Source organism: Aspergillus brasiliensis, assembly GCF_001889945.1.
Source record: "Aspergillus brasiliensis CBS 101740 unplaced genomic scaffold ASPBRscaffold_13, whole genome shotgun sequence".
Classification (NCBI taxonomy): Eukaryota; Fungi; Ascomycota; class Eurotiomycetes; order Eurotiales; family Aspergillaceae; genus Aspergillus; species Aspergillus brasiliensis.
This window is the reverse complement of record NW_027137454.1, coordinates 245,956-273,646: the sequence shown is the minus strand read 5'-3', so window position 1 is coordinate 273,646 and position 27,691 is coordinate 245,956. Positions and strand designations below refer to the sequence as shown.

Below are 27,691 nucleotides of genomic sequence, written 5' to 3'. Positions count from 1 at the left end.
ATCTTCGACAGAATAAGCAAAGATCGGAGAGAATCAAAGGGTAGCTTCACGATCTCATGTATAGTGTTGCCATCTTAGAGGACTAGACAGCCTCTCTAATTAGTAACGTCTATCCGTCCGTGGTACAGAATATATTTCTGCTAGAGTGGCAACGACAGTAGGGGCACAATGTTGATTGCTCACACAGCAGACTTCTTCTCTGACTGGGGATTATCGGTTTCCTCTGTACAATGATCATCTTCCTGTGTCGAGCGAGTATTGACCCATGGAATACCGCTGACCAGAATGAATGCCAGAGCACTACCAGCTATTGGAAGGTACTAGTAGACCATTGTCAGAACCTTGATAGCAGAGGTGATAGTTAAGTCTAGAAGATGACTCACAAAAATAGTTGTGATCGCGTTATTGTATGCAGCGATGATATCGGCCAAGTGGTCCGGAAATGCCTGCACAGAAACCTCCCGAACCCTTAGGGTTCCAGCATTCAGGAGCATCTCAATCTGCGCATTATCCAACGACGCCTGATCTTGTAGCTGTCTCTTCAGCTCATTCTGGAAGATAGCGCCTCCTATACTTTGCATCACGGCACTTCCAAAGTATTGCGTGAAGAGAACAGTCGCTATCCCGATTGGAACATACCGCGGTCTGTCCTTCAAGGCCAACTGAACTGTAAGCAGGGGGATCTGGGCTGCAAATCCACACCCCAGGCCCTGGAAGATCTGATAGCCAATCCAAGCTGCAGATGGTGATGATACAGTAAACGTAGTGTAAAGCCCATTTGCAATGCAGAGAAAGGCAGAACCAACGAAGAGCCACGGATTGTAATATTTGAGGTGTTTGGCTAGTGATACAGCGTCAGCAGGATTATCGTAAGAAATATATCTTGTACTCACCTAGAATTCCACAAACGAGGGACCCAAATATTTGAGTACACACTGAAGGGAGAAGCATGACTCCACTGCGAATGGGGCTTGCTGACTTGACGATCTGAAACCATTCCGGTAGGTAGTATACCGGGATGACGAATGATCCCAGAAATAAAAAGGCAAATGCAATACTAAGCATTGTCGACCTGCCCCGTAGAAGCACAATGGGAACCATAGCTTGATTGCCCAGGTAACACTCCCAGTAGATGAAGACTGCCATCGTCACTGCAAAGCCGACGAAAAGTCCGATCACTGTCGCCGAGTTCCAGGGGTATTCGCCACCTCCCCACTGCAAGGCCAACATCACCATAATTATGGAGGGTATAAAGAGAGCGCATCCAATTAAATCGAGCTGCTTCAGGAAGGACACACGCTCTGTTCGGGTATTTCGAGGAGGGTGGAAGAACAAAAGCAACGTCACCACAGTTACTGCTCCTGCCGGAAGGTTAATGAGAAAACACCATCTCCAGGTATGCTCAGCTAAAGCGCCTCCAATTATTGGGGCGACAACAGTGCCTAAGGCATAAAGAGAGGTCACCAGCCCAGTATACAATGGACGCTGCTGAGGCGTTGTTATCAATGCAATGACTGAGAGACCACCGGACACTACTCCAGAGCCCCCAGCACCAGCGACTGCCCTCCCAATTATGAACATCTTGGAGCTGTTTGCCACACCGCATATCAGAGATCCTAGAAGGAAGATGCCGTAGAACGCAAGGTATGTCCATCGCAATGAGAGCAGTGAAGAGAGCTTGCCACTGATAGGTTGAAGGGCACACATCGTGAGTGGATAGGTAGCCCCGTACCAGCCGATATCTGTCGTAGCATGGAAATGGGTCGATATCGAGGGGATGGCCTTGAGGGGTAGCTGTTAGTCTTCAACAAGATTGAGTGAGGGAACTGTATGTCTTTCGATGAACTTACAGTAGCAATAATAGAGACATCCAAGGATATCAGAAAAGTGGCTATCATGATACCGGCCAAGATGCTGTACAGCTTTACAGACCCGACGGGCTGTGTGGACATCGAGTCAGATGGACTTGCAGACATCATGAAAATATTCGATCATGATTTCGAACAACTTCTTATGTCTATCGCAATGGTCTTTTATGCTGTCCCTGATCCCTGACAATTACTGAATTGGGAGGTCTGATTGTATGGTAGGCCGGCGCCGGCGCCGGCCCCGTGACCGACTCAAGGCCGACTCCGTTCCCGCGCCGTGTTGGTCCGTCTTCCACTTCTACTTCACTGCCACTCATCACCCTTTATCAGAGTTATCCTTCAATCCGAATGCAATGCATAAAGCCCCATCTAGGCGACATGCCTGTATCCGATGCATTCAGTTGAAAGCGAAATGTGTGCTAATTGACAATGGACGGTGTCAACGATGTGCGAGACTCGACCGCCACTGTGCTTTCCCAGATGGCTCACTTAGGAATACAAGCATCAGGTGAGCCCCTGAACAGTTATATTGTGTTCGGGTAGGCTGTAAGGTAACCTTGTTTTTCGGTCTCCAGAAACAGCCGCATCGATACCATCCAGCATCGGGTCGACGAACATGCAGCTCCAATACATCTTGATAAGGTATCCTACTTCATAATGTTACTACTCCTGCCTTCCCAAATTGCTATCTCAACAATTTCTACTAGGGCATGAGGATGAAGTCGGCACCTGTAACAGCAACGCCATCCTCTTCTGCAACCCCTATGCCCGATTCACTCGACGACTTTATCACCCGCGGACTTCTCAGTATCACAGAAGGCGAAGAACTACTCTCAAAATTCCGTGCTAACCTGATGCCTCTGTTCCCATTCGTCCTTATACATGAAGCGAATTTTGCTGAATTGCGCAAGAAATCTCCATTCCTCCTCCTATGCATAATGACAGCCTGTCTCGAGCACAAGCCCGCCCTTCAGCAAAAGTTCGAATTAGAAGCTCGATCTGTTATCTCTACCCGCATAATAATGAACATGGAGAGGGACATGGACATACTTCGCGGATTACTGGTTCATATCTCATGGTATCATTATCATTGGCGCAGCTACCATACCCAGGTGTACATGCTTCTTCAGATGGCTATGGCCATCGTTGTTGACTTGGGACTTGATAGATACAACAACTTCAAACTGCGACACATCTCTCACCACGAGCAAGACACGGAAGGGTCACAGGAAGGACAAGCGCTCCATCTGACCCCCGACGGGCAGCGTGCATTCTTAGGTTGCTATTATTTATGTTCCAAGTGAGAGCTTCTGGAATGTGGCGCGGTGTCATCGACTAACGCAACAAGGGCCTCGATATTCCGGCGACAGCTGACCATGAAACATACGGGCTGGGTCGATTATTGTGCTGATATCTTGGGGCAGAGGGCGGAGTATCCCACTGATCAGTATATCAAAGCACTGATTGAGATCCAATTGCTTGCTCGACAGTCGAAGCTCGAGGTCGAAGACCCTACGCATGCGAACAAGGACGAACTGTTTCAGTCGATGGACAGACTTGAGAATCAAATCGAACGCATTCTCGTCCGACAGCCACAGTGTGATACTTGTATGTGCGTTTGAGTGATCTATTTCCACGTTACTTACTTAGACAGGGGCCTTGCGCTTGGAGCTCAATGCAATTCCAGCAATTGTTCTCGGGCATCCTCTTCCGCATGGCGATGCCCATCACCAGTATGATAAACATCGACTGTCTCGTATTGCGCGTTCCGCATTCAACATTGTGACCGTATTCCTCGCAACGCCGGCTTCGGTCACACCTAGTCTCCCTATGTCAAGTTACACATCCATCTGGTACGGCCTTCTTGTTTTGTCGAAGCTGAGCTTGGCTTCCGATGCCGCCAAAGACAAGATAGTCGAAGTCCATAACAGAGATATTCACAACCTCGGTCTTGCTGCTATGCAAAAGATGGAAATCATGTCACAGGGCAACGACTTTTGGGATAATTGCCGTACAGTGATTGGGTCTATGCTCTCATGGTTAGAGAGCAGTCGGAAACCGCTCCAGTCATTACAAGTTCGGGCAGATACATCGAACACCCCAGAGGCTGAGAACAATGATTCATCACCACAAGTGATACGTGAAGATTGCCCTGTAATAGCGGAGTCTGGAGTGACTGAAGACTGGGATGCCACCATATGGCAGCAGATGATGCAAGACTTGACCTGGATTGGAGGGATACCGATGGAGCAACAGTTCACAGATCCAGCTTTCGCGCCATAAAAGCGGCGACTCTCAGACCCTTAACTAATATACGCGTGCTGATATGTGGTATAGAAAATAGAGACAACACTGATAGCATCGTAGGAGCAGTGAAGTAGGGACAGCAGCGAGCAGAGAGGCTTGGAGAGAATTACTACTACTGCGTTTATGAGACACTTGGCTATATGGCCATGGAATCAAAACACAACATAGGCTATGCACGATGACATGGAGTCCAGAATGTCTTGTCCAACCTCAACCACCTGATCAGTTGCTGATCAATACCATAATGGTAATGCAATTTATCGAATATTATTGAGTGTTATCCAGCTCTTAGGTATCTGTCAGAGTTCAAGGCCTGCCTAGCCTTGCTTTCTCCAGGCGGCCGACAGTTGGACTAGGCAGAACGCGAATCGTTGCCTACGATAAGGGATTCGTCTTTTCTAACATCAACAACCTACACCTGATGTTTTTAGCTGCAAATGAACCTCTCTACATAATGGATATAACCCTCTCAGAGGTGACAGTCATCGAAACAATCAAGACATCACCGGTGTCTTGTATATTTCGAACAGTTTGGGGCGATAAATTTTGTATCTTGAAAGTGGTAAGTTGTCTCAAGTGTCGTCATGCATTTGATCGACTGCCAACTATTGGAACTACAACGAATAGTATCACACTCCTGAACCAGGGTCGAGAAGCAACCGAAACCGTGAAACCGATCCATTCAAGTGTGAAAGCACTGCGTATATGCGGCTCCAAGAATATGGCTTATGCGACCGAGGACATATTCCTGATTTCTATGGAATAATCAAGCAAATCAACCCAGTTCGTTATCTACCTTATTTACAAGACTTCGTCGCGGATACTCTGTATCCGAATGCAATTTTGATGGAGTATATACCGGATATTCACCCAATCGATCTATCGAATTACTCCGAGAAACGGCTCCATAAGCTCCAGCAGATACTGTTAGAGATTCATCAAGCCCAGGTATATCATGGGGACCCATATCCTCGTAACATGATGGTACAGACAACGTCTGATAGAGTGTTATGGATGGATTTTGATCGCGCGCGGACTTTCACGTCTCAGTCGATTAAGCAACGTCATCTGGACTGGTTGGATCGTGAAACAAGACTCATGGATGAATTCGTTGAAGGTCTTGTTAGTCTGATGCATATTTCTTCTCTTCTTATTTTGGATGGCTAATCCCACGACGATATAGACAGCCGATGCTAAGCTGGGGAGGATTCATGAGACGTGGATTTGCTACTATGAGTATGTATGCAGATATCTCGTCAGTATGCTCAGTGGACTTATATACTACAACAGAGGCTTCAGACTACCGCAGGATGGAGAAGAGGCAGTATCGCTAAACCAGGGGGAAGGAGGAAGCGGAGGATAAGGTAGGCACCAAGCTGCCAGAAGGACTTATCTAGTGCGCGAGGCAAGTAGATGCTGTCGAATTGGTAAATTGGTCATGTCATAGGTCTAGCAATAATACATCGGAAACACTAAGAGAGCAAAGCTGTTGTATACAAGTAGTAGTTTGCATGATGATGGTAGTTCATTATTGGCCCAGTGTATATCCGGATGCCCGGGGCCTTTACGAGCGATATCCTCGGGATGGAGAAGCATTGAACCGATAAGGCAGCATTGGATTAGGTAAGTGATTTTCAGGCCGCCAACTTTTGAGTCTAACCATTTAGAGTTACCCAAGTCCATGGTTGCTTGTGAGTTGAACATCACCATTGACTTTCAGCCATCGTAGTGCCTTGTTGAAGATGGTCTGGGATGTAGTTGACAGATGTGCAAACATAGTATGCGACGCGGTGGTAGTGATGGACAATCGTTGAATGCTAAGGACGTAAAAGAAGTCATTCTCGTGAACTAGGCATCATTCATATACTAACTAGGTTGATCCTAGACAGATTAGGGAGAACATCAGGCTGAGCTGAATAACTGCCTTGTTTCCTTCTCTGCCTCCATCTGCCTCCAATCTGACGGCTGACACTTATTGGCCCGCCATGATAACTTGAAACTCTGTGTTGAACGGCCGAATACGAGGTCGGCAGGCCCCCACCTGATCAACAACTCTCACATCATCTTCATCATCATCATCGTTCTCACCACCTTATTTTGCGCCCACCCCCCCTCTAATCTTTGCCCAGCATCCCCACTACTACTACAATGTCTATCTAAGAGCAACCCATCACAATGCTACGCAAGAAAGAAGTCTACACCAACACCATCTCCCTCCCCCCCAACATCCCCCGCCAGCTCGCCATCGACATCCTCCACAGCCACGGCGAGATTATCTCCCTCAACCCTCTCGTTATATCCCACCACGCCATAAAAGCCCCGCGCAACGCCTCAGCAGACGAATACTACTCAACATGGTATGAAATCACCGAGCGCGTGCGCTACATCCCGGGCACAATTAGCTTCAAGGGCTGCTTCCACGACGAGCCCTGGGGACTGACAACGCACACCTACGCGCCCGTGGGCATTGACCTGCGGCACAAATATCGCATTGTGGAGAACCCAGTCAATGACCCGTCGCTTGCACTCGCAGTTACAGAATCCCGGGGGGGAAATACCAACAACGGAGGAAGGTTATTATGTCTGCGCGAAGATGTCGAAATCGAATGCAATATCACACTAATTTCGTTCGTGAAGAGTCAGCTCCGCGCCGCGTCTAAGGTATTGGTGGATCGTCTGATCAAGAAAGCTGAACTTCTCGACGCCGGTGTCTTGCAGGGTGTTATGGAGGATGGGGTGCTGAGGACGTATAATCCGGCGGATCGAACGAGCAGTGCTATCATGATGCGGCAGTCGGATGAGAGGTCCCGACGATCGTCGTATCAGGTGGTGCCCATGTCACCGAGTGAGCGGTCACGGTCGGATTCGATGAACTCACAAACTCCGTATGGATTTGCAGCAAATCAGTATCCTCGGCAGAATCATAAGCAGGGGTTTACGGCTGAATTGCCGGCTGATACTACTTACTATCCGGTGATGGGACCGGGGAAACATAAGGTGTCGCCGAATGGAGGGTTTCCGGCTGAACTGCCAGCAACGGGGGAGAGATCTGGAGGGTAGTGATCTTGTGATGATGGAGATGCCTTTTTCAGATTTATGCTACAACACCTTTTCTAGGTACAATGATACCCAATGTTCTTCGAGCGAATTTGGCAGAATCCACGCCAGCACATCTTTTGTTTTACTGCGTTCTGCGTACACTGCTTCAAACCGAAACAAGAACTAGTGATCTCATGGTTATATGCAGTTGTGATTAGAGCCTTCCAGCAGAGACCCTATATACTGATAATATAAAGCTCGTCCCTTGTTTAAACCTCTGATAAAAGAGAGAATCTCAATAACAATTACTCTTATCATTATAAGCAACTATAATATTATCAGTAGCGTCAGTCACAAAGAGCCTCCTTATAGACTAGACCTATTATATAGAATGATACAAGCATATATTATAGTCAGATCATGTATAAAGTTTAATAAAATCCACAACATAGTATAAATATATTTATTACCTGAACCATACACCTAAATAATGAGCTATCTCGAGTCCCTTTCCTACATATACAGCTAGATGTTATTATCACAATGTACTAGGCCCCGATCAAATGTGGTGCCATTGGCAATAGCCCCAGCGGCACCATCTGAAATTGAAGATGATCATTCACGTCACTACCAGCATGATGATCGTTTAGCCCGAGTTTGTAACAAAAAGAAATTCTCGTAATCATCCTAGCGAATACAAACAATAGACTTCCCACCATCCCACGTCACTCTTTTTCTCATCATCATGTTAAAAGGATGATGTTTAGTATCAATGACAGCTTCATCCTCCCCGACCACATGCGCGGACGGAGCAAACACGATCGCTTCACCGGTGCGCAGGCTAGCAATACGATAGAGGCCCACAGGAATCCGTTCGCCTTCAACATGCTCACTAGAATCCATCGGAACATGTTTTCTGATGGTCTCGTACCATTCGGGACTGGTGAATCGGTGAATTACCGTAAGGGAGCAGAGGTCAATCAGTCGCGATGAGATGGTTGGCTCTTGGGTGGAAATAATCGTACGGACTCCGAGATGTCTTTGCTGTCGGATTATGGTGAGGAAGGTTTCGGTTAGGACTTTTGCGGCGGGTGTATCGGTCATGTACTATATATATAGAACCTTAGATTAGCGTGAACTGGAATGACTGTTTTAACTTTAGGTAAGTAAGAGAAATGGTTACTTTATGTGCCTCATCGGCGACAATCATCTTGCCTCGCGAAGGATACGTGTGGAGGAACAGTTCGATGGCAATGCGGAAGAGGATGCACGCCGTGCTTTGGTCGACGAAGGGACACGACAAGTCCAGGATAGTAATACCACCGTCGATGAAATAGTCAGTGGGAGCTTTTCCGGCGATATCAAGATAGGAGTCGAGCAGATCTAGGCGTTGATACAAGAACGGTGTTTGGGACCGGTCGAGGTTCAGGGCGTTCAAGCGGGCGCGGAAATCGGCATAATCGAAATATCCGCCGTGCTCCATGGCCATTTGTCGCAGAATTCGAGTGACTTGTGCCATGTACAAGGGCATGGCGCCGCTTTGCGAGATGGACATCAGGGAGAGCATCATGCTGATGGTGAGGTGCTTGGGTTGAAGCCTGAACGGCCGGACCTCGATGTTGGGTATCTGCGAGTAAATGTTCTTGAGGTTATGAAAGTTGGTAGGGGAAACTAACACCCGCAGTGGGAGGGGGCGTTCTTGTGCGTATTGAGGCATAACTCCGGCAAGAAACGCTGCTTCGCTAGGCTGCGAGCTCAATGCTGAGCTGTACTCGTCATATTGCAGGATTAAAGTTGAAATGGACTGCTGCAGGGTTCCCAGTGCAGGCATTGTCATGGAGCAGTTCTCTAAAGTGGCGTTTGAGATTGGATATCATCCATTTGATTGAGTAGAAAACATACCGATCATGCAAGCAGCAGTGTGTGACTTGCCACTCCCTTGCACGCCACAAAGGAAGGCAGAGAACGGTATATTTGTGTTCAACATAATCCGAGAATCTGGTATAGCTGTAACAGTTCCTCCGAGTAGCGCGTATTGAGGCGGCAGCCTGCATCCGCGGCTCTCAAGACACGGAGACATCAAAACCGCATTTTCTGTGGGTAGACTGTCTCTGATGGCTTCTTTGGTATCAAAGGAGGTCAAGAACTGCCTCTGCACCTCTAGAGAAGGCCCAGGAAGAGTGCCATTTGATGGCCCTTTCCCACTATTTCCAGCAAGATGATCCGTGAATTCTACTGGCGTTAGAAGGATCTTCCGAGGAAGACAGACATAACATCTTACCTTTGAGACGGACGCTGCGTGCTTGTTGATCGATGCAATCGTTGGTGTTCAACTCCGGTAGGGAAGGCTTGTATAGGTCCCCGTCAGAGCCTACCATATCCCTGTGAGTTATTGAGGAAGGGATGTGAGTAGCAGAGACTGAAGGTCCTGTTGACGGTTGTTTTAGGGGGACCCCATTAGATACTGGAGTGTGACTCGACTGCTTAGGGGGGCATTGTCGGGCTGGAGAGCTCAGCGCCGGTGATGATGAGGATTGCGCCAAACCTGAGACATTGGTTTGATTCGTTCCCTTTGTCTTCGCTTTCAGCTGTCCCGTGTAGCTTATATATAGAACTTTAAGTAACCGGACAAATAATTTATAGTGAGACACTCACCTGTCCACAAAGCTCTTGATGAATTGAGCGTGGTTCGGGCTCTTCCCCAAGTACCTTGCTTTGATGGCCTCCTTGTCGATTGGCTCATTTTGTAGATGGCGACTGTAGATTGCGTCCCCGATCGCCTGCCTGAGCCTGACTTCACTCCAACCGTTACCTTTTTTCGCCATATTATCTTGCCCCGCGTACGACAAATCAAGTGCTAAAAGGCGGTGCGAGAAGGAGAACGCGACTGTGATATAACTAGTTAAGGGCTATCTTGAAGTTCAGGGAGGGAGAGGGGTAACCAGCTACGTGTCCTGCAAAACTGCCTGACCCGACTGGTCGGTTATCTCGCTGGGATGATACTTCATCTATCATTATTCACTTAAAAATATGAAGGATAGTGTATCAGGAGCTCGATGACATTTTATCCGTTTTCTTGAGTGTAAAGAAAGATATAGACCGGTGGAGATATTGACAAGGACCGGCTCTCACGCAGTACTACTGTATCATGTCATATGTCTCGTCGAGTACGAGTGAAAGAGGTTAAGGTTGAACGTAGTCTTCTCGTGCCCCATGGTTCTTATTATTGTTTTCTTTCGCTCGTAGTCTCCTAACATGACTGCCAAGGCAGCTTAGCTGGAATTAGAAATTCTAGTCAACGAATCAGTACCTGCGCTGAATCACCACCATGGTGGGCGCTAAGATGAGTGCCTGTCTGCGCTCAGACGTGGGATTTGGGTAGACCCAAACCAGAGTGAGGCAGTCGGGTTGAAAACGTTAGCACACATTAGCACGCATTTGGCTCATCAAGACAGACCTACAGTTTAACCAGTAATCACAAAGAGGGATTGTAGTTACAACGTGTCGCGCTTATCTTGGCGGGTGATATCGGACTATTCTCCCCAAGAGCCTCGCAGATGCCTGCTAAGTGAGGTTCTTGCCGCCGTAATCAGCGTGCAACACTTAGACAAAGCGGTTCTGTATAAATTTAAAAAAGAAGATAACACAATTCCCACAACAGTCTCTGGTAGCTCTGAAAGACAGCCCTAAAGGGGGTCTGAATTATCCAGGAAACAAACAACTATCATGTAGTTACTATAACCAGATCCACCTTGGGTTATGATCCGTTCATACGTAGACTCCGAGTGTCACTGCCTAGACCATCCACCCTAGCTACCTCGTAGACTAGATTATGCTAAATTATAGCATTCAAATGATCGGTTGTCAAATACTCCTGACCTCCTCATTGTCTATCTACTATTAGCCTGCTTGATTCCGTCGCAAACATATTTGGAACTAAAGGAGGTATGCTATCTCGCAGCAGCTTTACTTTCCCACAAGTTGCGTAATGTGTGAATGCAGTCTATGTATAAGCTAGGAGAGTTGCATTCGAATTATTCGAGTCTTTCAAGTTTGGTGTTTTGTATAATATATTCAAGTCAGAATATCACCAAAAGGCCAAGAGATCCAGCAGAATACAATCCTGAGGAATTATGGGTGTGTATAGTGTTGGTATTTACAGCAGGGTACTGCACAAAATGAAACCCACCCCTAGCTGTATATTTAATAACAGACAACCACAGAAGACACTCGGAACACTAGATTGAGCATACAAAACCCAGCCACAATAAGTACCAGCCTAGTTCCCCTTCTCACCCTTCGGATGCCAGCTATCATAATGAACCGCCCCCTCCTTAACATCCTCCTTCTTCTCATAGCAGTGGATGCTGAAATGCTTCTTATCAGCAAGATCCGGGACAATGAGCATTTGCTGACGGCTGCGATCTCTACCATGAGGCATGATGGAGAAACGGAGAGAGCTCGACGGTTTCTCGTGAAGGCTTTCGATGTATTCGTCGATTCGCTTCTCGTCTTTCTGGTTCCACATTCTCTGGTTGTGTTTGTTTTTCTCGGGGATCCAGACTTTGGGGATTTTGTCGAAGGCTGCTTGGTCTGCTTTGATGACGCAGTACCTAGAAAAACATATCAGCATGATGATCATAGGATAACTATGTGTTATGGTGTGTTCCATACCAGGCGTCAGGGGCAGCCAGCGCCTCATACTCATCACGGGAAGGAGAGGTGTACACTCCTTTACCAATCTGGGCACCCCACATGACATGATCGTGGTCAAAGTAGAGGCCCTCTTTGTTGTATTTTTCGGCTTGAGTCTGATGCAAAGGGGAATGAATTGTTAGCTTGAACATAAATGAACTGGTGAGATATTAAGGAAAAGGTCTACCTTATCAGCACGGCGGAAGCCAACGGTGATTTCTCCACGTTTGCCCAGGTCAACAGGAGAGGCTACGCTGCAGGCAGCCAATGTCGCGACAAGGAAGCTCGTGAGGCTTGAGAAGTGCATTTTGGATAATTTGTAGGGTAGAATAGATATTTCTTGGACTTGTAAGTTGATTGCGAGTGGTTATGTTGTGAGTTGATGATAGAGATATCTGGGAGATATCTTCACCATTTTATATCTGTGTCAAGCTCTATAGTATCAATTTTGGATCAATATGTTCTTGGCTGGTTTGATTATCCTTAGCGCAGCTATGCTATACAGGAAGAGCATGCGTGCACCGGTCCCACGGGGCTAAGGGGCCAATCCTTCAATCCTTTAATCCTTCAGGTAAATCGCTCAGCTACAGTATTCACTGAAATATACTAGCAATCAAAGTCTGCCTTGACGAATAGTAAGAGGGTCGGTCTTTCTAACCTGCCATTTAACAATAAGATAATGTTATATGTCCGAAATATTGTTCTTAATAAATAATTTTTAAAACATAAAATAAATTCATACATCATGCTGGTATTGATGAATTGTACTTATTTGCGTGGTTGAGTCTGCTATCAGTTAGTAGGCGTCGATCACCGGGGCGGGTTGGGGGCCAACCTGGAAGGGCTGACGTTCAAGGCTGAAGCGTCCCTGAGACCCTGAAACTAGCGGCTTGGGGGCTGGACCCTGATAAACGGCCCCAGGTACAGCCACAGGGCGAGCTACGGATCTGCATTATAGAACCAGAGGGATTTTATGGGTATTTTCATGTGAAGGGTGGAATGATGTCAATTTAAGAGTTGAGCTGGGCTGTGTCTACCGTCGGACCCCACCTATAACTAGTCCGAAGACTAAGAACACTCCTATATCTTTTTCTATCTCATCATTCTCTTTCTCCCTCCCTCCCTCCCTCTTCTCTTCTCCCTGAATAAACAACATAACCTGAACCGATTTATTCTCCATAATAATCACAATAATTAGAAACTTCGAAAGAAAGTCATTTCCCTCAACCTCCATAGTCCATCCCACTATGTCCAAACCCGACACTGCGCTCTCCATCCTCTGTGGAACATGGAATCTAGACTCTGAAGAAGAGATCCAAATGATATTTTACGAGAACGGCACGGGCGAAGTGAGTTTGTCTGATCATCTAGAAGGCACCCTTAACTATTTGCTAATGAGCACAGATAATTCTCCGTCATATATTCAACGCGTGGATCGCTGCGGAGACGGAATGGAAGTCACTTGGCCCTGAGCCACTCGACCAGATTTCTCTTAGCGACAGCGACACTACCTCTCCAACAGAGGCACAAGTTCTAGCGCACTTCAATCTAGAAATAACCCTCACAAAACGCACCATCACAACCCGCGGCTCCACAGATAACTACATCTTAAATGAAGAGAATCTCATCGACGCCGCCTTCCTCCCGAAAAGATACTCCGTCCGGTTGGAAAAAGGCTCGTTCAAAACCGCCTTCGAGCGGACAGCAGGGCCGGTGGTGCGTCCGTGGCGCCAGTCGTATGCGTATCAGCTGGTGTTTGATAAATCGCCGTATCCACCGCTGAATGAATGGAAGGATCCGGAGGAGGCACCAGAGCCGCCGTTTTTGCCGTTTGAGGAGTGGAGGGAGTTTTGTAGTCGGGCGTTGCCGAAGGATGGGCAGGCATAGAAATATGGGGAGATGTTGTAGATAGTTTGGTTATTTAGGATGGTATGTATGATGGCATCATCTATGAAACCGTGTCTTCAGTTATCTATATCCTATCCAACAAACGCATCAATGACAGCCGAAGTCTCCCACTCTGAACAACCTTGATCGCCTGGCATATTACACCCACGCTGGGGGCTTCGAAGACACTCTCTCCTACGTGAAAATCCCTCAACTGTCGGAGTCAGACTCACTGCCAGAGCCTGTTCCTGGAGGCAATACAGCCAACGAGAAAGGAGAGCGCAAGAGTTTTCCTGGTCCTAGGAAGGCCCTAGTGGGGCGCAACGCCCTAGTTTCCGTCTTCAATGAGCTGATTGCTGCAGGGATTCGGCGAATAATACGGCTCCAAGTGGAAGACAACGGCGATGCTGTGGCCCATTCCGATACAGCCATCGAAAGGGCCATTAAGGGATGGGACTTACATGACGAGTCAGTCAAAATCCGAACTGAGGATAGAACTTGGTAGTCCTCTCCCCCGTCCACGTCTATTTGAAGCGTTTCGGGGCTCATCATGCAGTCTAGGGATTGGCGAAAGCCGGACATAAACATAGCAGTAATTCGACATGGTGCACCCAAGTTAAAGACCCTTCACCTGCACTGGAGTGGGGGTCAAACTGTTCTTCGCGGATGGGCGAACGGAATATTAGAGCTTTACATGCCATTTAGAAACCTAAACTCGGTCCATTTGCATGCATATCAGGTATTGTGTCCTTTCACATTTCTCGTACGAAATCGGGTAAGTGCTAACTGCCATATCTGCTCAGTCTAGGGACTTGAGAGCGAAACTCGAACAGACAACATGTTAGACTTGCTCAGAAGAAAGGTGGGAGATGCAACGGGAAACCAAGTACAGGTGATGATGGAAAAGCACAAGCATAGTGTCATACACACACAACTCGATGATGAGCGTCGAAATGCCCCCAGCCCCAGTGATTCTCTAAACGAGAAGCAGCATTAATGGGTAAATCGGATGGAGGAGTTCCGTGATGGGATGTTCAGGATGCATGAAGTTTTGAAGAATCTAGTGGTGCCACCACGAGTCAAGGTAAGGATTCTGGTTTGATCCCTATCAGAACTGACCCCGTCCTAACATTGTCAACTCGTCAGGTCGCCCTTATCGACGATGGCCTAGGTTATGGAGATTTTGATGTATATGCACCCACAGACATTCGAGGAGTTAGCTGCTATCCGCGCATTGGGCAAACCGAGCACCCATGGCACCAGTCCACCAACGAGCATGGAACAGTAATGGCCAATATGATCCTCCGCATCAATCCCTGGATACATATCCTTGTCATTCGGATCGAGGACGGTATCTCTTACGCAAAACCGAGCTCGCCCTCGCGGACCATCCAACCCGACAGTGCTGCCCGCGCCGTCGAGACCGCCATCATCCGCAATGTGGATATTATTTCCATGTCGTGGACGTTACGCAAGCGGATCTCAGAGCTTCGCAGCTCGCAATTTGATCCGGGGTCTTTGGGGAAGAAAGCAATCCATGAGCCCGGAATCAAGCGGCTAGAAAATACCATTTAAAAAAGCGGCAGCTAATCACATCCTCATGGTGTGTGCTCTGCGGCCGACGATATAGAGCTGCTCGGGAAGGATAATCTTCCCTTCTGCGCAGCCGAGCATAGTATGTTCCGCATCGGATCCTGCAATTCGCAAGCCCAGCGAGATGCCATGACCGAAAACCGGGAAAGCATAGCCTATTTTCTTCCCAGGAATCCAGGTCCCCGAGGCACGTCGGCCGTACTCTGTTCAAACCGATTATATATCATGACGGGTCATCCATCGCCACGGCTCTAGCAGCAGGATTGGTTTCCTTGATTCTCCACTGCGTTCGCTACATGGCTCTATGTCGGGAAGCTCGGAGTTCGCCCCAAAATGGCTCGATGGGTGAAGACAAGATATTCAAGCAGCTGGCAGAAAAGCTTCGGATCCATGAGAATATGCGAACTGCCTTGAATCACATTGCCAAATCACATGTATCGGACGAGCCGGAGGATCCGACACAGCTTCCTGTGTATCGGCTTTTCGGGGACACCACCAACAAGATGAAGACTGCTGAGGGGTGGCAGAAGGTTGAGAGACTGGGGGACTTGGTGAGGTATCTTTGTCATGGCATTGATGTGGACTAGTAAGATACTTGGAGGCTTGCTCTAGGTGTGAAATATTGGCCCAACTACATATAGAAAGTGTCTTTCAGAGATATCATGATTTACCGAGTCAGGATACGAAACTCTCACTACCCCCCATCGCCTGGACAGCATATGCTTTAAGCACAAGTATGAACAGTAGGATTAACTTCAGTGTCCTACATCTCTACCTCCTAAAAAGAGCTCCCTCAAACGAGCTCCCAACCCAGTTCATTCACACCTAAGACGACGACAGCGACTACTGCAGCCACTTATAATCTAACCACTTTGGAGTAACAGAAGCATTCCAAGCCTGATCCCCCTCCAACAAGCACAACACTTCGCCAAATAGCGTCCGCTCTAAATGCTATAAGGACCTACCACTCCCTTGGTCCACCCTTCCAGCATTAGCCTCAACCATGGCGGGAAAAGTCGATAGAAGATAGGTAGTTCGTCGAATAGAAGAGTCACTCCGTGGAACTGCAACCATTCGGTATACCCTCAACAGGAAAAGACACCGCCTACGAGAAGACAAGAGAGGCGGGGTTTGAAAAAGAGAGAGAGAGAAAGAAGGAGGAGAGTAGTCTCCACATACAGTACGCTAAAGCGGCTCCTAAAATTAGAAGCAGATGCACTTATATACTTATATTGGTGGTTTGGTGGTTTATCTCGCTGTTGGACAAGGCTGACACTGTCTGGCTTAATAGTGTACCGTGCAGGTGCAGGTCCTTTCAATTATTTTAGTGTTGGATTTTCCGCTAGAACAGTAGTAACTCGAAAAAAAAAAAAAAAAAAAAAAAAAAAAAAAAAAAAAAAGCGCCATAAAGCAGCAGCAGTAGTGATTATGATCTACATTCAAACAAATCAAATAATCGCCTTGAGAATCCAGAACATACTACTACCGAGTAGGTAGCTAAAGTATCATCAGAGTTTCTGTATGTTATCTATTATTTCTAACATCTAAGTCTGATCGTACATAGGAGATCCGTATGGCGCGATCGATGTAGCGGCCGAATGTCACTGCCTAGACTAAATCCTACTAAACTAGCCTTCCCAACAGTTTGCTCGATCGGCCAGTCAGCAACCTCACTTGCATACTCCGATCCACTGTGGCTTTGTACGCTAGGACAATCCTTCGGGAGATGTCCGATCTTCCGATCTATTATCTAGTTCAATTAATTTACTGGTCTATAAGTCTTTGTTTACCTGGACAGCATTGATCCACAAGCATTTAGCCCCATTTCCCCTCTAGATTGAGTGTCTAATTCTGGTAGGGAGTCAATCTATTTCCATGACAGGTACTTAGTGACTACATATTCTTTAATACGGAATGATGAAGTCTCCTACGCAGGTCAAAGGTCGTAGTGAGATGAGATTTTCATGACTATAATATACATAATTGCACAAACACGATCTACTTTGGTTCAGCTGCAGCCTCCTCTGAATCAGTCGGGCGTTTGTCGGTAATTCTCTCCCACTTGACCCCAAAAGCCAGGACAAACGCTGCAGCCGTAGTCCCAACAGCCACATACTGCATCTGATTAGTTCCACTTTCATCACAACAGCTGCACATAAAGAACACTTACAAAAGTAGATGTAATAGCCTTATTATAAGACTCTAAAACCAAGTCCAGCAGATCAGGGAAATACTCCTCCACAGTGCGACGCACATCTGCCATTCCCGCCGCAGACACCAGCGCAATCTGCTTAGCAGTCAACCCAGCATGATCTGCTAATTCGGGCAGGAGGATTGAACGAAACACAATACCACCAAGGGACTGTGCGATGGTGGCGCCAAGGTACTGGAAGAAGAGATTCAGAGAGATCGCGGCGGGCATGAGCTCGGGCTTGTCGCGCACAGAGTGCTGGATGATGAGCGACGGCATTTGCTGTGCCATACCGACGCCGAGACCCTGGATGACTTGGAAGCCGATCCAGTGGCTTGACGGGGTGTGAAAGGCCGAGAAGTGCGTGTATAGGGCTGCGGCGGTACACATGAACAGGGGGCCGATGTAGAGCCAGGGGTTATAGTAGTGAATTTTTCGTGCTGTCGGTGTCCAGCGTTAACCTGTGTGCTTCCCTTTCACTCCAAGATATGAACGACTGTGGAGTAATCGTACCTAGAAATCCAGCAGACAGGGTCCCGACGATTTGAGCAAGCACGGAAGCCAAAGTTCGCGTACCACTTTGCAACGGACTCACGCCTTCCACGACCTGGAACCACTCAGGCAGATAGTAGTTCAAGATCCCGACGGAGCCGAAATGGAAGAAAGAAAACAAAACACTAAAGGTGATGGTCCTTCTAGAGACGATATTCCCCGGTACCATTGCGTCCTCGCCCTTGTAGCCTTCCCAGGAAACGAAGATGATAAGCATGACACCCGAACCCACAAACAGTCCGATGGTGGTTGCTGAATCCCAAGACTCCTTCGTACCTCCCCACATCATAGCAAGAAGGAGCATAAATATGGCTGGAACAAAGACCGCGCACCCGATCAGATCCAAGTCGACAATCCGTTGCACGGTGGTCCGATCGCGCTGTATGGACGGGGGCCGGAAAAAGCACAGCATCACCAGCAATGTCAGAGCGCCGGGGGGCAAATTAACCCAGAAACACCACCTCCAGGTAGCGCCCTGTGTGAATGCGCCGCCGATGACGGGTGCTAGAATGAGACCCATAGCGAAGCAACTGCTGCATATTCCTAGCAGCATAGGTTTGGACTTTTCTGGAGAAACGGTGAGGACGATCACGAAGCCGCCACTTGCGACACCGGATGCCCCGACACCTGCGATTGCGCGACCCGCGATGAAGGTGTCACTGTTTGGCGCAAATCCGCAAACGAGACTGCCGACGAGGAAAATGGAGAAGAATGATAGGTAGATCCAGCGGAGAGGAAACATAGAGCTTAGCTTGCCTGCTAATGGCGTCAATGCGCATGTTGTAAGCGAGTAGGCAGCTGGGTACCAGGCAAGTTGCGAGGTATCGTGAAAGTCAGCTGTGATTGAGGGGATGGCCTAGGCATGAGGTTAGATATCAATCTATTGTAGAAGGGGGATACTTGGCGGAGTAGTACAGTGGCAATGACAAAAATATCCAAGGACATCATGAAGGCGCCGAAGCAAATACCCACAAAGATGGCAAAGAGCTTGAAACCGTGCATCGCGTGTGGATTCGTCTCTGGAGCCTCGTTGACTTCAGTGCTGGTCGCATGCTGGTTTTGGGTAGGACTATTCGCATCTTGTGTTGACTTGGTAGTTATCTTGGCCTCAGCCATGTTGCAACAGTTACGAACCAAAAAGAGCACTCTTGTGGGTGAGAGATCTTATAGTAGAAAAATGAGTCAAATCTAGGACTGACGCAGGACATGTTTGGGCTCGTGATCGGGCTCGGAATCGTGCTGGACCGGCGCAATTCTTATGAGGCTTAAGCGTCACCGGTTTCAGATGTACATCCCTGCTTAGCCGCATCCCAGACAGAACTATAATGCTTAGTGCGGTTTCTGTGGCATGGTGACAGCCTTCTTGCTCTGATCTCAACTGCACCCTAAGATTTAGTGCATATTTTGCACCGGATTGGAAGAAACTAGTTGACGAGCCAGCCAATCAGCAACAAAAGCTGCACTTTGCCCCAGCTTAGGCTGTCCGACTGTGTATCTGTTCCATTGCTATAAGTGCACTTGCTTTGAACAGCGGCTGAAACTAAGGTTTTCAGTTCGTGGCAATCGACTTGTTTTAGTATATGCTACAACTTAGTCAGGTAACCACATCCATTTGCAGCGAATATATACCAGCGTCTCAATACGCTCCGCGCTTTTAGCGAGAGCCTATCCGTAGCTGCGTAGTGACAGTGCCGAAAAGGAACTAAATCGAACACTAGCGAGGCTGTCCATCTCGCAGCCAAGCATCAGAAAGATGTTAGAACATATCATCAAAAGTACGAAAATATCACCAGACAGTAGTGAAACTGAGCCTCGAGAAGGCTGTATTCCGAGCCGAGATCACGTGCCAGGTACCGCTCGCGCCCGAGCACATCATCTCTCGCACTGAAGCAATAATTATTGCCTCTCTTGCTGCTGCGTAGCGCTGCCTTGATAGATCATGAGCGCTAGCGATGCCATCCAGCACTCCATAGCCCATTAAGGCACTAAAAGCCAGCACCCACTCCGCGAAACCCAACGGCCGCCACATAAGCGGCCACCGGACGCGTTCCGCACAATCAACTCCATCTCTACCTGCCAACCACTACCAGGCTAACTAGTACTCTCCTCATATCCAAAACACCCTTCTAATTGGAATAAACACCATCAAAATGGCCCAAGGAAGATAATTCTCACTGCGTCACATAAAAAACGAACCCCTCCCCGAACACCCCACCACCCAAGCAGACGACATCCTAAGGACGTGGTCAGGCCCACTCCCTGGCGTAGAACAACGATTAAAGCACCGGCTCGAATTCCGCTTATGGGACCATGATATCCAGCAGACGCTTAAATGCCGGGGGCTGGACCATCTTCTCCGAAGTGATTTACCCCGTCCGGATACCCACGCATCCCAACTTTGTGGCTTGGCGCCGTCGGTCAATTACTATTCGGAAGTGGTTGATTCGGCAGCTTTCTCGCGAGGTGAGAGAGAAATTGAAGGAACCTAGGGACGATATCTTGGAGTACGCGGATGATGCGTATGACGCTATCCGAAGGCTTATCCTGCGCCATGACAATGTTCTTTGCAAGAATACGTTCACGAAGCTCATAGATATGAGGCGGTCTCATTATTCTACGGTGACAAGATATGTTACTGCTTATAGGCGGGCGTATATTGATGCGCAGGAGTTGGAGTGCGGGATTACTCCCTACTGTGCGGTTTTGCAGATGCTTCGTCAACTCGAGGGGGATTTTCCGACCTGGGTTGATGTTGTTCAGTGTTCCTTGCCTGATGATGCAAGGGTTGCCTTTACTGATGCTGATTTCTTTAAGTTGTGCGGGGTAGTTATTGCGAAAGACGATAGATTGTCGCTGGATAGGAAACGAGGGTTCGGAGAGGGTGCGAGCCAGGTAGCCGCTGGATAATATTAAAACATCTATCACTCCTGATATATTCCCTATATAACTAGTCACTAATCAATCAAATAATCCGTCTGCAATACTACTACTAGATACTCCTTTACAGAATAACTATTCTTTAGCTGCACTAGGCAGGGAAAGTAGAGAGATAACTATTGATATAAGACCTGCACGGAGAGACTTTGCTGGATCTTTAACAATCAACATTGAAATCAGAAACTCTCCAGCAGATATATTTACACACCACCTAGTGGCTTTCAATATCAGTTCCCTTGCAGTGATCAATGCATCAAAGCGAAGAGCTGCACATTAAAAACGGGGAATATATCAATATACCCTCCGTCATTATCAAATATTTCATCCTAGAATTCCATCATACACATCATCTCTCTCTCATGTGCCCGAAATACTTCCACTTTGCAACCAGAAATATCAACATCCAATTATGATTAAGATCGATGTTGCTTCCGCCACTTGAAGATGAAAATCAGATACGTCGCCAACACCGCCATAGTGTAATTGAACAGAATGAATCCAATGAAGATGCCGACGTTGTGGCCACGCTGCGAATAACTCATGGAATATTGTTTGACCTATAACCCGAAGAGAACTTATTAGCAGACGTTCATGAGAAGGAGAGGGGAGGGGGAGAACTGACATATTGATCTCCATCCACATAGGCACAATATTGGCACTCGCCAGTCGCATCAGGATTGACCAGATACCCCGTGGAATCTCCCGAAGTGAGGAAATCAGCCGCATAGGAGGCACATGTCTCCCCGACCGGCGCATGGAATGTAGTTAGCTCAGAGTCCCGACAGGCAATTTGGAGCGAGTGCATAGCGTTGGTACCGATGCCCTCGATGAAATAGAACAACGGTGAGATGTTATAGAACCAGCGCCATCCGCGCGGTGTCAGAGGCGGGGGCGAGAGGGGTCCGTTGAAAGTGTTTATCACCAGCCAGACGAACCCAGTTGCCACTTGTGCGGCCAGAACGGTTGGGAACAATGCGGCCGTCAGTTGAGCGATACTCGCGACGAACAGCGAGTAGAGTTCGTACATGAGAAAGGCGTAGCCGGCGCGGGTGGAGATGGTGAAGTATCCGACCATGTAGTACCATAGGAGCCAGTAGACAAGCCCGCCCAGAAGTGTAAATGGGATCTCGACGAGCAGCGCGCTGATGGTGAAGACGCTCCAGTGGTATACGCGCGACTCGTTCTCCCGTGCCAGAAATTGATCGCGCAGGATGATGAAGCGAGGTTCGATCTGCAGACTGAGCACCGGCCCGGTGATTACTCCGACGAAGATAGAAAACATGCGTCCGCGAGCGTCAGTCAGGTCGTTGGATAGCTGAAGAAAGGTGAGCCCGTTCATCAGTCCCATCCAGATGTTAAGCTGGATCTTGCCCAACACGTAGTCGGAGTCGCGCCAATAGTTCGTGAAAGCGCGTCGTGTGACCACGCGAATCTGTTCCAGATAGGAGGCGGCATATGCTTGATCAGACTCTGATGACAACAAAGTATCTCCTCCCTGTGGCTGTGTGAAGTGTTGAAGCTGCTTTTGGGTGGAGTCATACTCGGGCGACTGTTGCCAGGTCTGTGAAATCATGAGATGAGAACCAAACAAGGTAACAGCACGGGATATGAGATCTTACCTGGAACCAATCCATCTCAGGCTCAGCACTAACATCCAATAGGTAATCCGCCGGGTTCTCCGTCTGCTGGCAACGACGCGTATACCGAGCGAAGTAATCGATGATCGTCTGGCACTGTGCCCCCAAGGGACCGAAATACACGGTTTTCCCACCCGGGGCCAGCAGAAGCAAATTATCAAACTGTTCAATCATCTGCGCAGAGGGTTGATGGATGGTGCATAGGATGGTCTGTCCGGCGTCGGAGAGCTTGCGCATCAGTTGCACGATGGAGAGTGCTGAATTGCCATCCAGCCCGGACGTGGGCTCGTCCAGGAAAAGAACAATGTCCGGCTTTGCAGCCAGTTCGACTCCAATGCTGACCCGTTTACGCTGTTCAAGGTTCAGCCCCGCTCCTGGCACTCCAATGATGGCTTCGGCTATATCTTCCATTTCCAAAAGCTGGATGAGCAGTTCCACGTGGTGCATCTTCTCGTCCCAGGAGACCGTTGCGGGACGACGCAGACACGCGCTCAGCTGGAGTGCTTCGCGAACTGTAGAAGATGCCAGGTGGATATCGTTTTGGTGGACGAAGCCTGTACGCCGGCCCATTGATGCCGGAAGTGTCTGTCCATTCAGGTAGAGTCCTCCAGATATGCGGCCAATCTTGATTCTCTGAGCGAGGGTGTCAAGGAGTGTAGTCTGGTCGTGCAGAGCTCGTTAGCCTGGGCGCGCAACTTCGTGCCGGAATTCGTATTACTTACCTTGCCGGCGCCCGACATTCCCATCAATGCAGTCATCTTTCCCGGTTGAAGCCATCCTAGAAGAAGTCCTATGAGACACATGCTCGCGAGATAAGATGAGAGCAAATTCTTACCTGAGACTTGTTGCAGCAAGTGCCTTCCGTCGTCAAGTTCAAGTGACAAGTCATGCCAAGCAAACACATTTTGTGTGTTGTCCAGGCAGCTGATAGCAGCTACCTCGCTGTTAGAGGTAGGTATGGATTCCTTTGATTCAGTGGCAAACGCCGGCTTTTCAATGTCCGCGGGACGACTTGGTGAGGCGTTCACCCACGACGGCAGCCTGCGGTAGAATACTGTTGCCATCTGCTCAGAAGCGTGACGGAATCGCTCCATTCCAATCCTGAAACATCAATAGAGTCAGTATCTTATGGTCCGGTATGAGTTCTCTAGGAGGGAAACATACGTCACCACGATCGAAAAGAAGACGAAAAAGGCCGCATTGATTCCCACATTTCGCCATAAGTGGATGTACTTGAATCCATATTCTACCATCAAATAGAGTCTTCCAGAAAGGTCCAATTGGCCTGCTACGGACCCAGACACTGCACAAGCCTGAAGACTCGTTTCGTTGTATGATGCTCCTCGAGGAACAATATCCTGAACACTGCATGAATATGAACTGCTCCCAATCTCGTTGAGAGCGATGGACTCGAATATATAGTACATAGGCTAGTTCGATTAGCACATATTGTACATATCTTGACAGCCTCTTGTTTCCACTTACATCGAGGTAGCGGATCCACGATAGCCAGACCTTCATTCCCGGAGGTGTGATATAAAACCCTGTATATATAATGAGCACATTAAGTAGAAGCCCGACCGGGAGAATGGCTCGAGTGATGGAGTTGGTGAAGACAGCGATGGCTCGAAACATAACGCTCAGTGCCATCAGGCCCATGTACAGGCACACCAGCCATGTGAAGAATCCCCCGGCCGTGCGCTGAAAGCCAATCATCCAATAGATGGGAAGCGAGTACAAAATAAAGATAAACTTCCAGGGCACGTCCGCGAGGATCTGGCCAAGCGCGTAGGCCCCGGGTCGGTAGAACCGCAACGCCTTCTGCTTAAGCAAGATCGGGCGTTGGACGAAGGTATTCCCAAACTCGGCAGAAGCCTGTAGTCCCATGATCAAAACGCAGAAGAAAAGAGCCGATGCGCGGGTATAAAGGCCTTGCGTTACGGGTCTTTGATCTCGAAACAGGGTTCCTAAAAGCAGAGCTTGGACAACTGTCCCAGCCGCCTCGGCAATCCAGGCGGCCCGATCGGTCAAAAAGATCTGATAATGGCGGACTGTACACTCGTACACCTGACGGTAAATGGGCAAAGCGTATCCTGATGCCTTGGGCTTTCCATTTGTTGCTGATGGAGGTGGCGGTACGGCCTCACTCACTGTCTGCTGATAGAAGCTGCTTTCCCTGAACCGGGCCTCGAAATCAGCCGGCTGAACTGGCACCGGCCTCTGAAGATCCTCCCGGGGTTGCCGACCCTCCGGAACCCCTGACATAGATGCCAGGAAGTCGGAAACCGAAATCCTGGGAGAGCAGTAAAATCCAAGGGACTCGAAGTAGGCTTTGGCTGATGTCGCCGGGCCATAGTATGCGACGTGACCATCATTCAGAACCAAAATCTTATCGAACATTGAAACCGCAACATCGCTGGCTTGATATAGAGACATGGCGGTCATGCATCGACTGCGCGTGGTGTATTTGCGCATGGCCGTGAGAAAGCGGATGGCAGTTGACGAGTCCAACCCTCGAGTAGGATTGTCAAAGCAAAACAGACTAGTGAACGGGATGTCAGTCTACATCTTTCATGCCAAATAGTGCAAGAACCAACCTTGCACGTGTGCAGAGCGCCTCAGTGAGAGACACACGACGACGCTGACCGCCGCTTACTCCACGAAGATGGTCATTTCCAATGCGGACATGAGCTGCATGGTCAAGACCCATCAGCTGCAGGAGAGTTTGGAGGTCTTCTTCAATGCTAGAAGCTCGATGCGAATCGGAGCTTGGATGCCGGGAATTGAGGGCAAATCTAAGCGTGGTGCTGACCGATAAAGTCGGAAAGTGGATGTCATCTTCCCCTGTAAACGTGCATACCCCTTTAGCTACTGCGTTCAATTAGGGAGTGGGAAACTCTCATACCAACGAAGGCCACCTGGTTAGCCCTCAGCCGGCTCGCTGTCGGAGCGTCCATCGAGCCATACCAGACGTCACCCTCCATTCCCAAATATTCATCCCTCATATTTGACAAGGCTTTCAAAACGGTGGTACATCCACTGCCCGGACGGCCCACGATCATCAACATCTCCCCTTCGCGGATGGTACCAGTCAGCCGCCGCAGAATGGTTCGAGATGGCGTTTCTTTCCGCGCTAACCAGGTCGCCGGGTTGGCGAGCGTTGTTAGACGGCGCAGCGTTTCGGGAACATCAGACATTCGTTGGCGCTGCTCAAGTTAGTCTTATGGGAACCCTTGTCGCGTTCATGTGTCGGAAACAAACCCCAACTCCTGCGCCTATGACAGACAGATCCTTGAATATGACGCCGCCCAAACGCTCTGAAGCACTGGTAGTCTGTCGACCAAGATAATTGGCAACCAGTCGATCGATCTCCGCATCTTGATGGGTCTCTTCACCATTGTGGTCAATACTCTCCCCGCTCGATGTCTCCATGATGAACAGATCTCTGGTGAGAGCTTCAGCCAAGTGCTATAATCATCTTCCGGGCGCGATGTTGCTAGGACTTTAAAGGAGCTCGCAGGAAACCTTCAAGCATCAAACAGTAGCTCGAAGTGCCGGGTTACCAAATGGGGTAATGGTTACCCCTTGCGGTTAGACCAAGGGACAGGTCCACACTCAGTGGAGCAAGTCGGCAAAGTGTATGGCACCGGGAAGTAGAGACTAGAGATAAATAGAAGCCACGAAGGCAGAGGGGAAATAGAAAAGCAAAAATCCTCATCCTTCTTACCATAGTCAAATAAAATTGAAAGTTTTGTCGCAAGCATCATGTCCGACTCCCAGATTGATCCCGATCAGTTCACCCGTGCGGGCTCCATCACACAGAAATACTACCGCGATGTCTATCCTACCATCGATCCATCTCGGCCAGAGCTGTCTCAGAAAGATAAAGTAACCATCGTCACAGGCGCAGGAAAAGGAATTGGTCGAGTGAGGACAAACCCGGCCCCATTCTAGAAGCAATTGCGACTAACTCGGTCATTACCCCAGGCGATCGCGCGAGCACACGCACAGGCCGGAGTCAAGGGGCTGGTCCTTGTGACTCAGTCTGCTCAGTCGGGTGAAGAGACGAAAGCGATTTTGCAAGCCGAATTCCCCTCTGTTGAAGTTCTTGCTCTTCCCACAGACATCACCGATGAGAAGGCGATCGCGCAGACCTTCGAAACTATCAAGAACCACTTTGGCACCGCTCACACCCTGATTAACAATGCCGGAGTCTTTGCCTCTACAGCGCCCATTGCCCAGTCGGACTCCAGTACCTGGTGGAAGGACTTCGAGGTCAATGTCCGCGGAACATACCTTGTCACCGCGGCATACCTGCGTCTGATCGCCAATGAGAGCGCTGACTTCCAGCCCACCGTGGTCAACTTCATCTCCACAATTAGTTTGACGCCGCCTGGACTGAGCAGTTACTTCATCAGTAAGCTGGCGGTAGCCAAGTTCACCGAGTTCGTCACAGCCGAGAATCCTCAGGTGGCCACGTATAGTCTCTCCCCAGGTATCGTACACACCAGCATGACGCTGGATGCATTCGTGCCATTTGCTAAAGATACCGGTATGTTCACAAACATGATCCCTGGCGAGTCCGAAAATCCGAGGCTAATCTTGACGAACTCTGCTTGATCTGGAATAGCGGAACTCCCGGCTGCCGTGACAGTCTACTTGGCCGCGAAACGTCCACAATACCTCAATGGACGTCACCTATCCTGCAATTGGGATCTGGGAGAGCTCGAAGCTCAGGAAACGGAGCTGGCTTCGTCAGAGAAACTGAAACTTGGTCAGTTTATCTGAAAGGTGACAGCCTTCTGCTAGGGGGCCGTTCCATGCAACGGCGTCGCATTCTTGTTGTCCATAGATGAAGATTACCCGCCTCCTTATCTGGTATCAAGCGGTAATCGCTTATAGATCTCGAATATAGATATGATGAACCCAATTGGATACGAAATGCGCACAAGTATTTGAACAACCAAGTTGATGGTCGTTATAAG

The 27,691-nt window shown here is 48.7% G+C and overlaps 12 protein-coding genes across 12 annotated transcripts; 7 read left to right on the top strand and 5 right to left on the bottom strand.

The window, feature by feature from the left end:
• Nucleotides 1–39: 39 nt before the first annotated feature.
• ASPBRDRAFT_159927 (putative MFS multidrug transporter) lies at nucleotides 40–1,976 on the bottom strand (the record flags this gene model as incomplete). The annotated part of the gene is made up of 4 exons (XM_067619457.1): nucleotides 40–320; nucleotides 384–841; nucleotides 894–1,782; nucleotides 1,851–1,976. The coding sequence occupies 4 exons, from the start codon at nucleotides 1,974–1,976 to the stop codon at nucleotides 180–182; spliced, it is 1,614 nt and encodes a 537-aa protein (XP_067475416.1). The 3' UTR covers nucleotides 40–179.
• Nucleotides 1,977–2,632: 656 nt separating this feature from the next.
• Nucleotides 2,633–4,151, top strand: ASPBRDRAFT_199306 (uncharacterized protein; the record flags this gene model as incomplete). Its single annotated transcript, XM_067621312.1, has 3 exons — nucleotides 2,633–3,168; nucleotides 3,217–3,476; nucleotides 3,523–4,151. 3 exons carry the CDS (start codon nucleotides 2,633–2,635, stop codon nucleotides 4,149–4,151), a joined length of 1,425 nt encoding a protein of 474 aa, XP_067475415.1.
• A 478-nt stretch (nucleotides 4,152–4,629) lies between these two features.
• Nucleotides 4,630–5,342, top strand: ASPBRDRAFT_58207 (uncharacterized protein; the record flags this gene model as incomplete). The annotated part of the gene is made up of 2 exons (XM_067627865.1): nucleotides 4,630–4,737; nucleotides 4,803–5,342. 2 exons carry the CDS (start codon nucleotides 4,630–4,632, stop codon nucleotides 5,340–5,342), a joined length of 648 nt encoding a protein of 215 aa, XP_067475414.1.
• A 563-nt stretch (nucleotides 5,343–5,905) lies between these two features.
• ASPBRDRAFT_47107 (uncharacterized protein) lies at nucleotides 5,906–7,489 on the top strand. The gene has a single exon (XM_067625782.1). The coding sequence runs from the start codon at nucleotides 6,351–6,353 to the stop codon at nucleotides 7,233–7,235; it is 885 nt and encodes a 294-aa protein (XP_067475413.1). The 5' UTR covers nucleotides 5,906–6,350; the 3' UTR covers nucleotides 7,236–7,489.
• A 166-nt stretch (nucleotides 7,490–7,655) lies between these two features.
• ASPBRDRAFT_47106 (uncharacterized protein) lies at nucleotides 7,656–9,935 on the bottom strand. The gene is made up of 4 exons (XM_067625781.1): nucleotides 9,496–9,935; nucleotides 9,117–9,446; nucleotides 8,398–9,062; nucleotides 7,656–8,321 (listed from the first exon to the last, which is right to left on the bottom strand). Exons 1-4 carry the CDS (start codon nucleotides 9,590–9,592, stop codon nucleotides 7,902–7,904), a joined length of 1,512 nt encoding a protein of 503 aa, XP_067475412.1. The 5' UTR covers nucleotides 9,593–9,935; the 3' UTR covers nucleotides 7,656–7,901.
• A 1,558-nt stretch (nucleotides 9,936–11,493) lies between these two features.
• ASPBRDRAFT_33455 (uncharacterized protein) lies at nucleotides 11,494–12,216 on the bottom strand (the record flags this gene model as incomplete). The annotated part of the gene is made up of 3 exons (XM_067623121.1): nucleotides 11,494–11,827; nucleotides 11,889–12,025; nucleotides 12,097–12,216. 3 exons carry the CDS (start codon nucleotides 12,214–12,216, stop codon nucleotides 11,494–11,496), a joined length of 591 nt encoding a protein of 196 aa, XP_067475411.1.
• A 940-nt stretch (nucleotides 12,217–13,156) lies between these two features.
• ASPBRDRAFT_199302 (uncharacterized protein) lies at nucleotides 13,157–13,796 on the top strand (the record flags this gene model as incomplete). Its single annotated transcript, XM_067621311.1, has 2 exons — nucleotides 13,157–13,258; nucleotides 13,314–13,796. 2 exons carry the CDS (start codon nucleotides 13,157–13,159, stop codon nucleotides 13,794–13,796), a joined length of 585 nt encoding a protein of 194 aa, XP_067475410.1.
• Nucleotides 13,797–14,835: 1,039 nt separating this feature from the next.
• On the top strand, nucleotides 14,836–15,371 carry ASPBRDRAFT_199301 (uncharacterized protein; the record flags this gene model as incomplete). Its single annotated transcript, XM_067621310.1, has 2 exons — nucleotides 14,836–14,880; nucleotides 14,943–15,371. The coding sequence occupies 2 exons, from the start codon at nucleotides 14,836–14,838 to the stop codon at nucleotides 15,369–15,371; spliced, it is 474 nt and encodes a 157-aa protein (XP_067475409.1).
• A 1,953-nt stretch (nucleotides 15,372–17,324) lies between these two features.
• ASPBRDRAFT_47103 (MDR family MFS transporter) lies at nucleotides 17,325–19,332 on the bottom strand. Its single transcript, XM_067625780.1, has 4 exons — nucleotides 19,048–19,332; nucleotides 18,094–18,988; nucleotides 17,560–18,020; nucleotides 17,325–17,504 (listed from the first exon to the last, which is right to left on the bottom strand). The coding sequence occupies exons 1-4, from the start codon at nucleotides 19,246–19,248 to the stop codon at nucleotides 17,388–17,390; spliced, it is 1,674 nt and encodes a 557-aa protein (XP_067475408.1). The 5' UTR covers nucleotides 19,249–19,332; the 3' UTR covers nucleotides 17,325–17,387.
• Nucleotides 19,333–20,442: 1,110 nt separating this feature from the next.
• On the top strand, nucleotides 20,443–21,039 carry ASPBRDRAFT_33452 (uncharacterized protein; the record flags this gene model as incomplete). The annotated part of the gene is made up of 1 exon (XM_067623120.1): nucleotides 20,443–21,039. One exon carries the CDS (start codon nucleotides 20,443–20,445, stop codon nucleotides 21,037–21,039), a length of 597 nt encoding a protein of 198 aa, XP_067475407.1.
• Nucleotides 21,040–21,482: 443 nt separating this feature from the next.
• On the bottom strand, nucleotides 21,483–26,138 carry ASPBRDRAFT_134194 (uncharacterized protein; the record flags this gene model as incomplete). Its single annotated transcript, XM_067618582.1, has 10 exons — nucleotides 21,483–21,626; nucleotides 21,692–22,630; nucleotides 22,689–23,366; nucleotides 23,429–23,484; nucleotides 23,542–23,807; nucleotides 23,871–24,136; nucleotides 24,192–25,248; nucleotides 25,304–25,550; nucleotides 25,612–25,912; nucleotides 25,968–26,138. The coding sequence occupies 10 exons, from the start codon at nucleotides 26,136–26,138 to the stop codon at nucleotides 21,483–21,485; spliced, it is 4,125 nt and encodes a 1,374-aa protein (XP_067475406.1).
• Nucleotides 26,139–26,471: 333 nt separating this feature from the next.
• On the top strand, nucleotides 26,472–27,645 carry ASPBRDRAFT_159906 (SDR family NAD(P)-dependent oxidoreductase; the record flags this gene model as incomplete). Its single annotated transcript, XM_067619456.1, has 3 exons — nucleotides 26,472–26,633; nucleotides 26,694–27,258; nucleotides 27,337–27,645. The coding sequence occupies 3 exons, from the start codon at nucleotides 26,472–26,474 to the stop codon at nucleotides 27,492–27,494; spliced, it is 885 nt and encodes a 294-aa protein (XP_067475405.1). The 3' UTR covers nucleotides 27,495–27,645.
• Nucleotides 27,646–27,691: the final 46 nt, after the last annotated feature.

What these genes read in the sequence shown, in the direction of transcription:
- ASPBRDRAFT_47107 (XM_067625782.1), top strand. Translation starts at nt 6,351, where the DNA reads ATGCTACGCAAGAAAGAAGTCTACACCAACACCATCTCCCTCCCCCCC.
- ASPBRDRAFT_47103 (XM_067625780.1), bottom strand. Translation starts at nt 19,248, where the DNA reads ATGGCTGAGGCCAAGATAACTACCAAGTCAACACAAGATGCGAATAGT. An exon ending in CCTGTCTGCTGGATTTCTAG is followed by an intron (nt 18,021 to 18,093) that starts GTACGATTACTC and finishes GGACACCGACAG; the next exon opens with CACGAAAAATTCACTACTAT. An exon ending in AGGCTATTACATCTACTTTT is followed by an intron (nt 17,505 to 17,559) that starts GTAAGTGTTCTT and finishes AATCAGATGCAG; the next exon opens with TATGTGGCTGTTGGGACTAC.
- ASPBRDRAFT_47106 (XM_067625781.1), bottom strand. Translation starts at nt 9,592, where the DNA reads ATGGTAGGCTCTGACGGGGACCTATACAAGCCTTCCCTACCGGAGTTG. An exon ending in ACGCAGCGTCCGTCTCAAAG is followed by an intron (nt 9,447 to 9,495) that starts GTAAGATGTTAT and finishes TAACGCCAGTAG; the next exon opens with AATTCACGGATCATCTTGCT. An exon ending in CACTGCTGCTTGCATGATCG is followed by an intron (nt 9,063 to 9,116) that starts GTATGTTTTCTA and finishes ACGCCACTTTAG; the next exon opens with AGAACTGCTCCATGACAATG.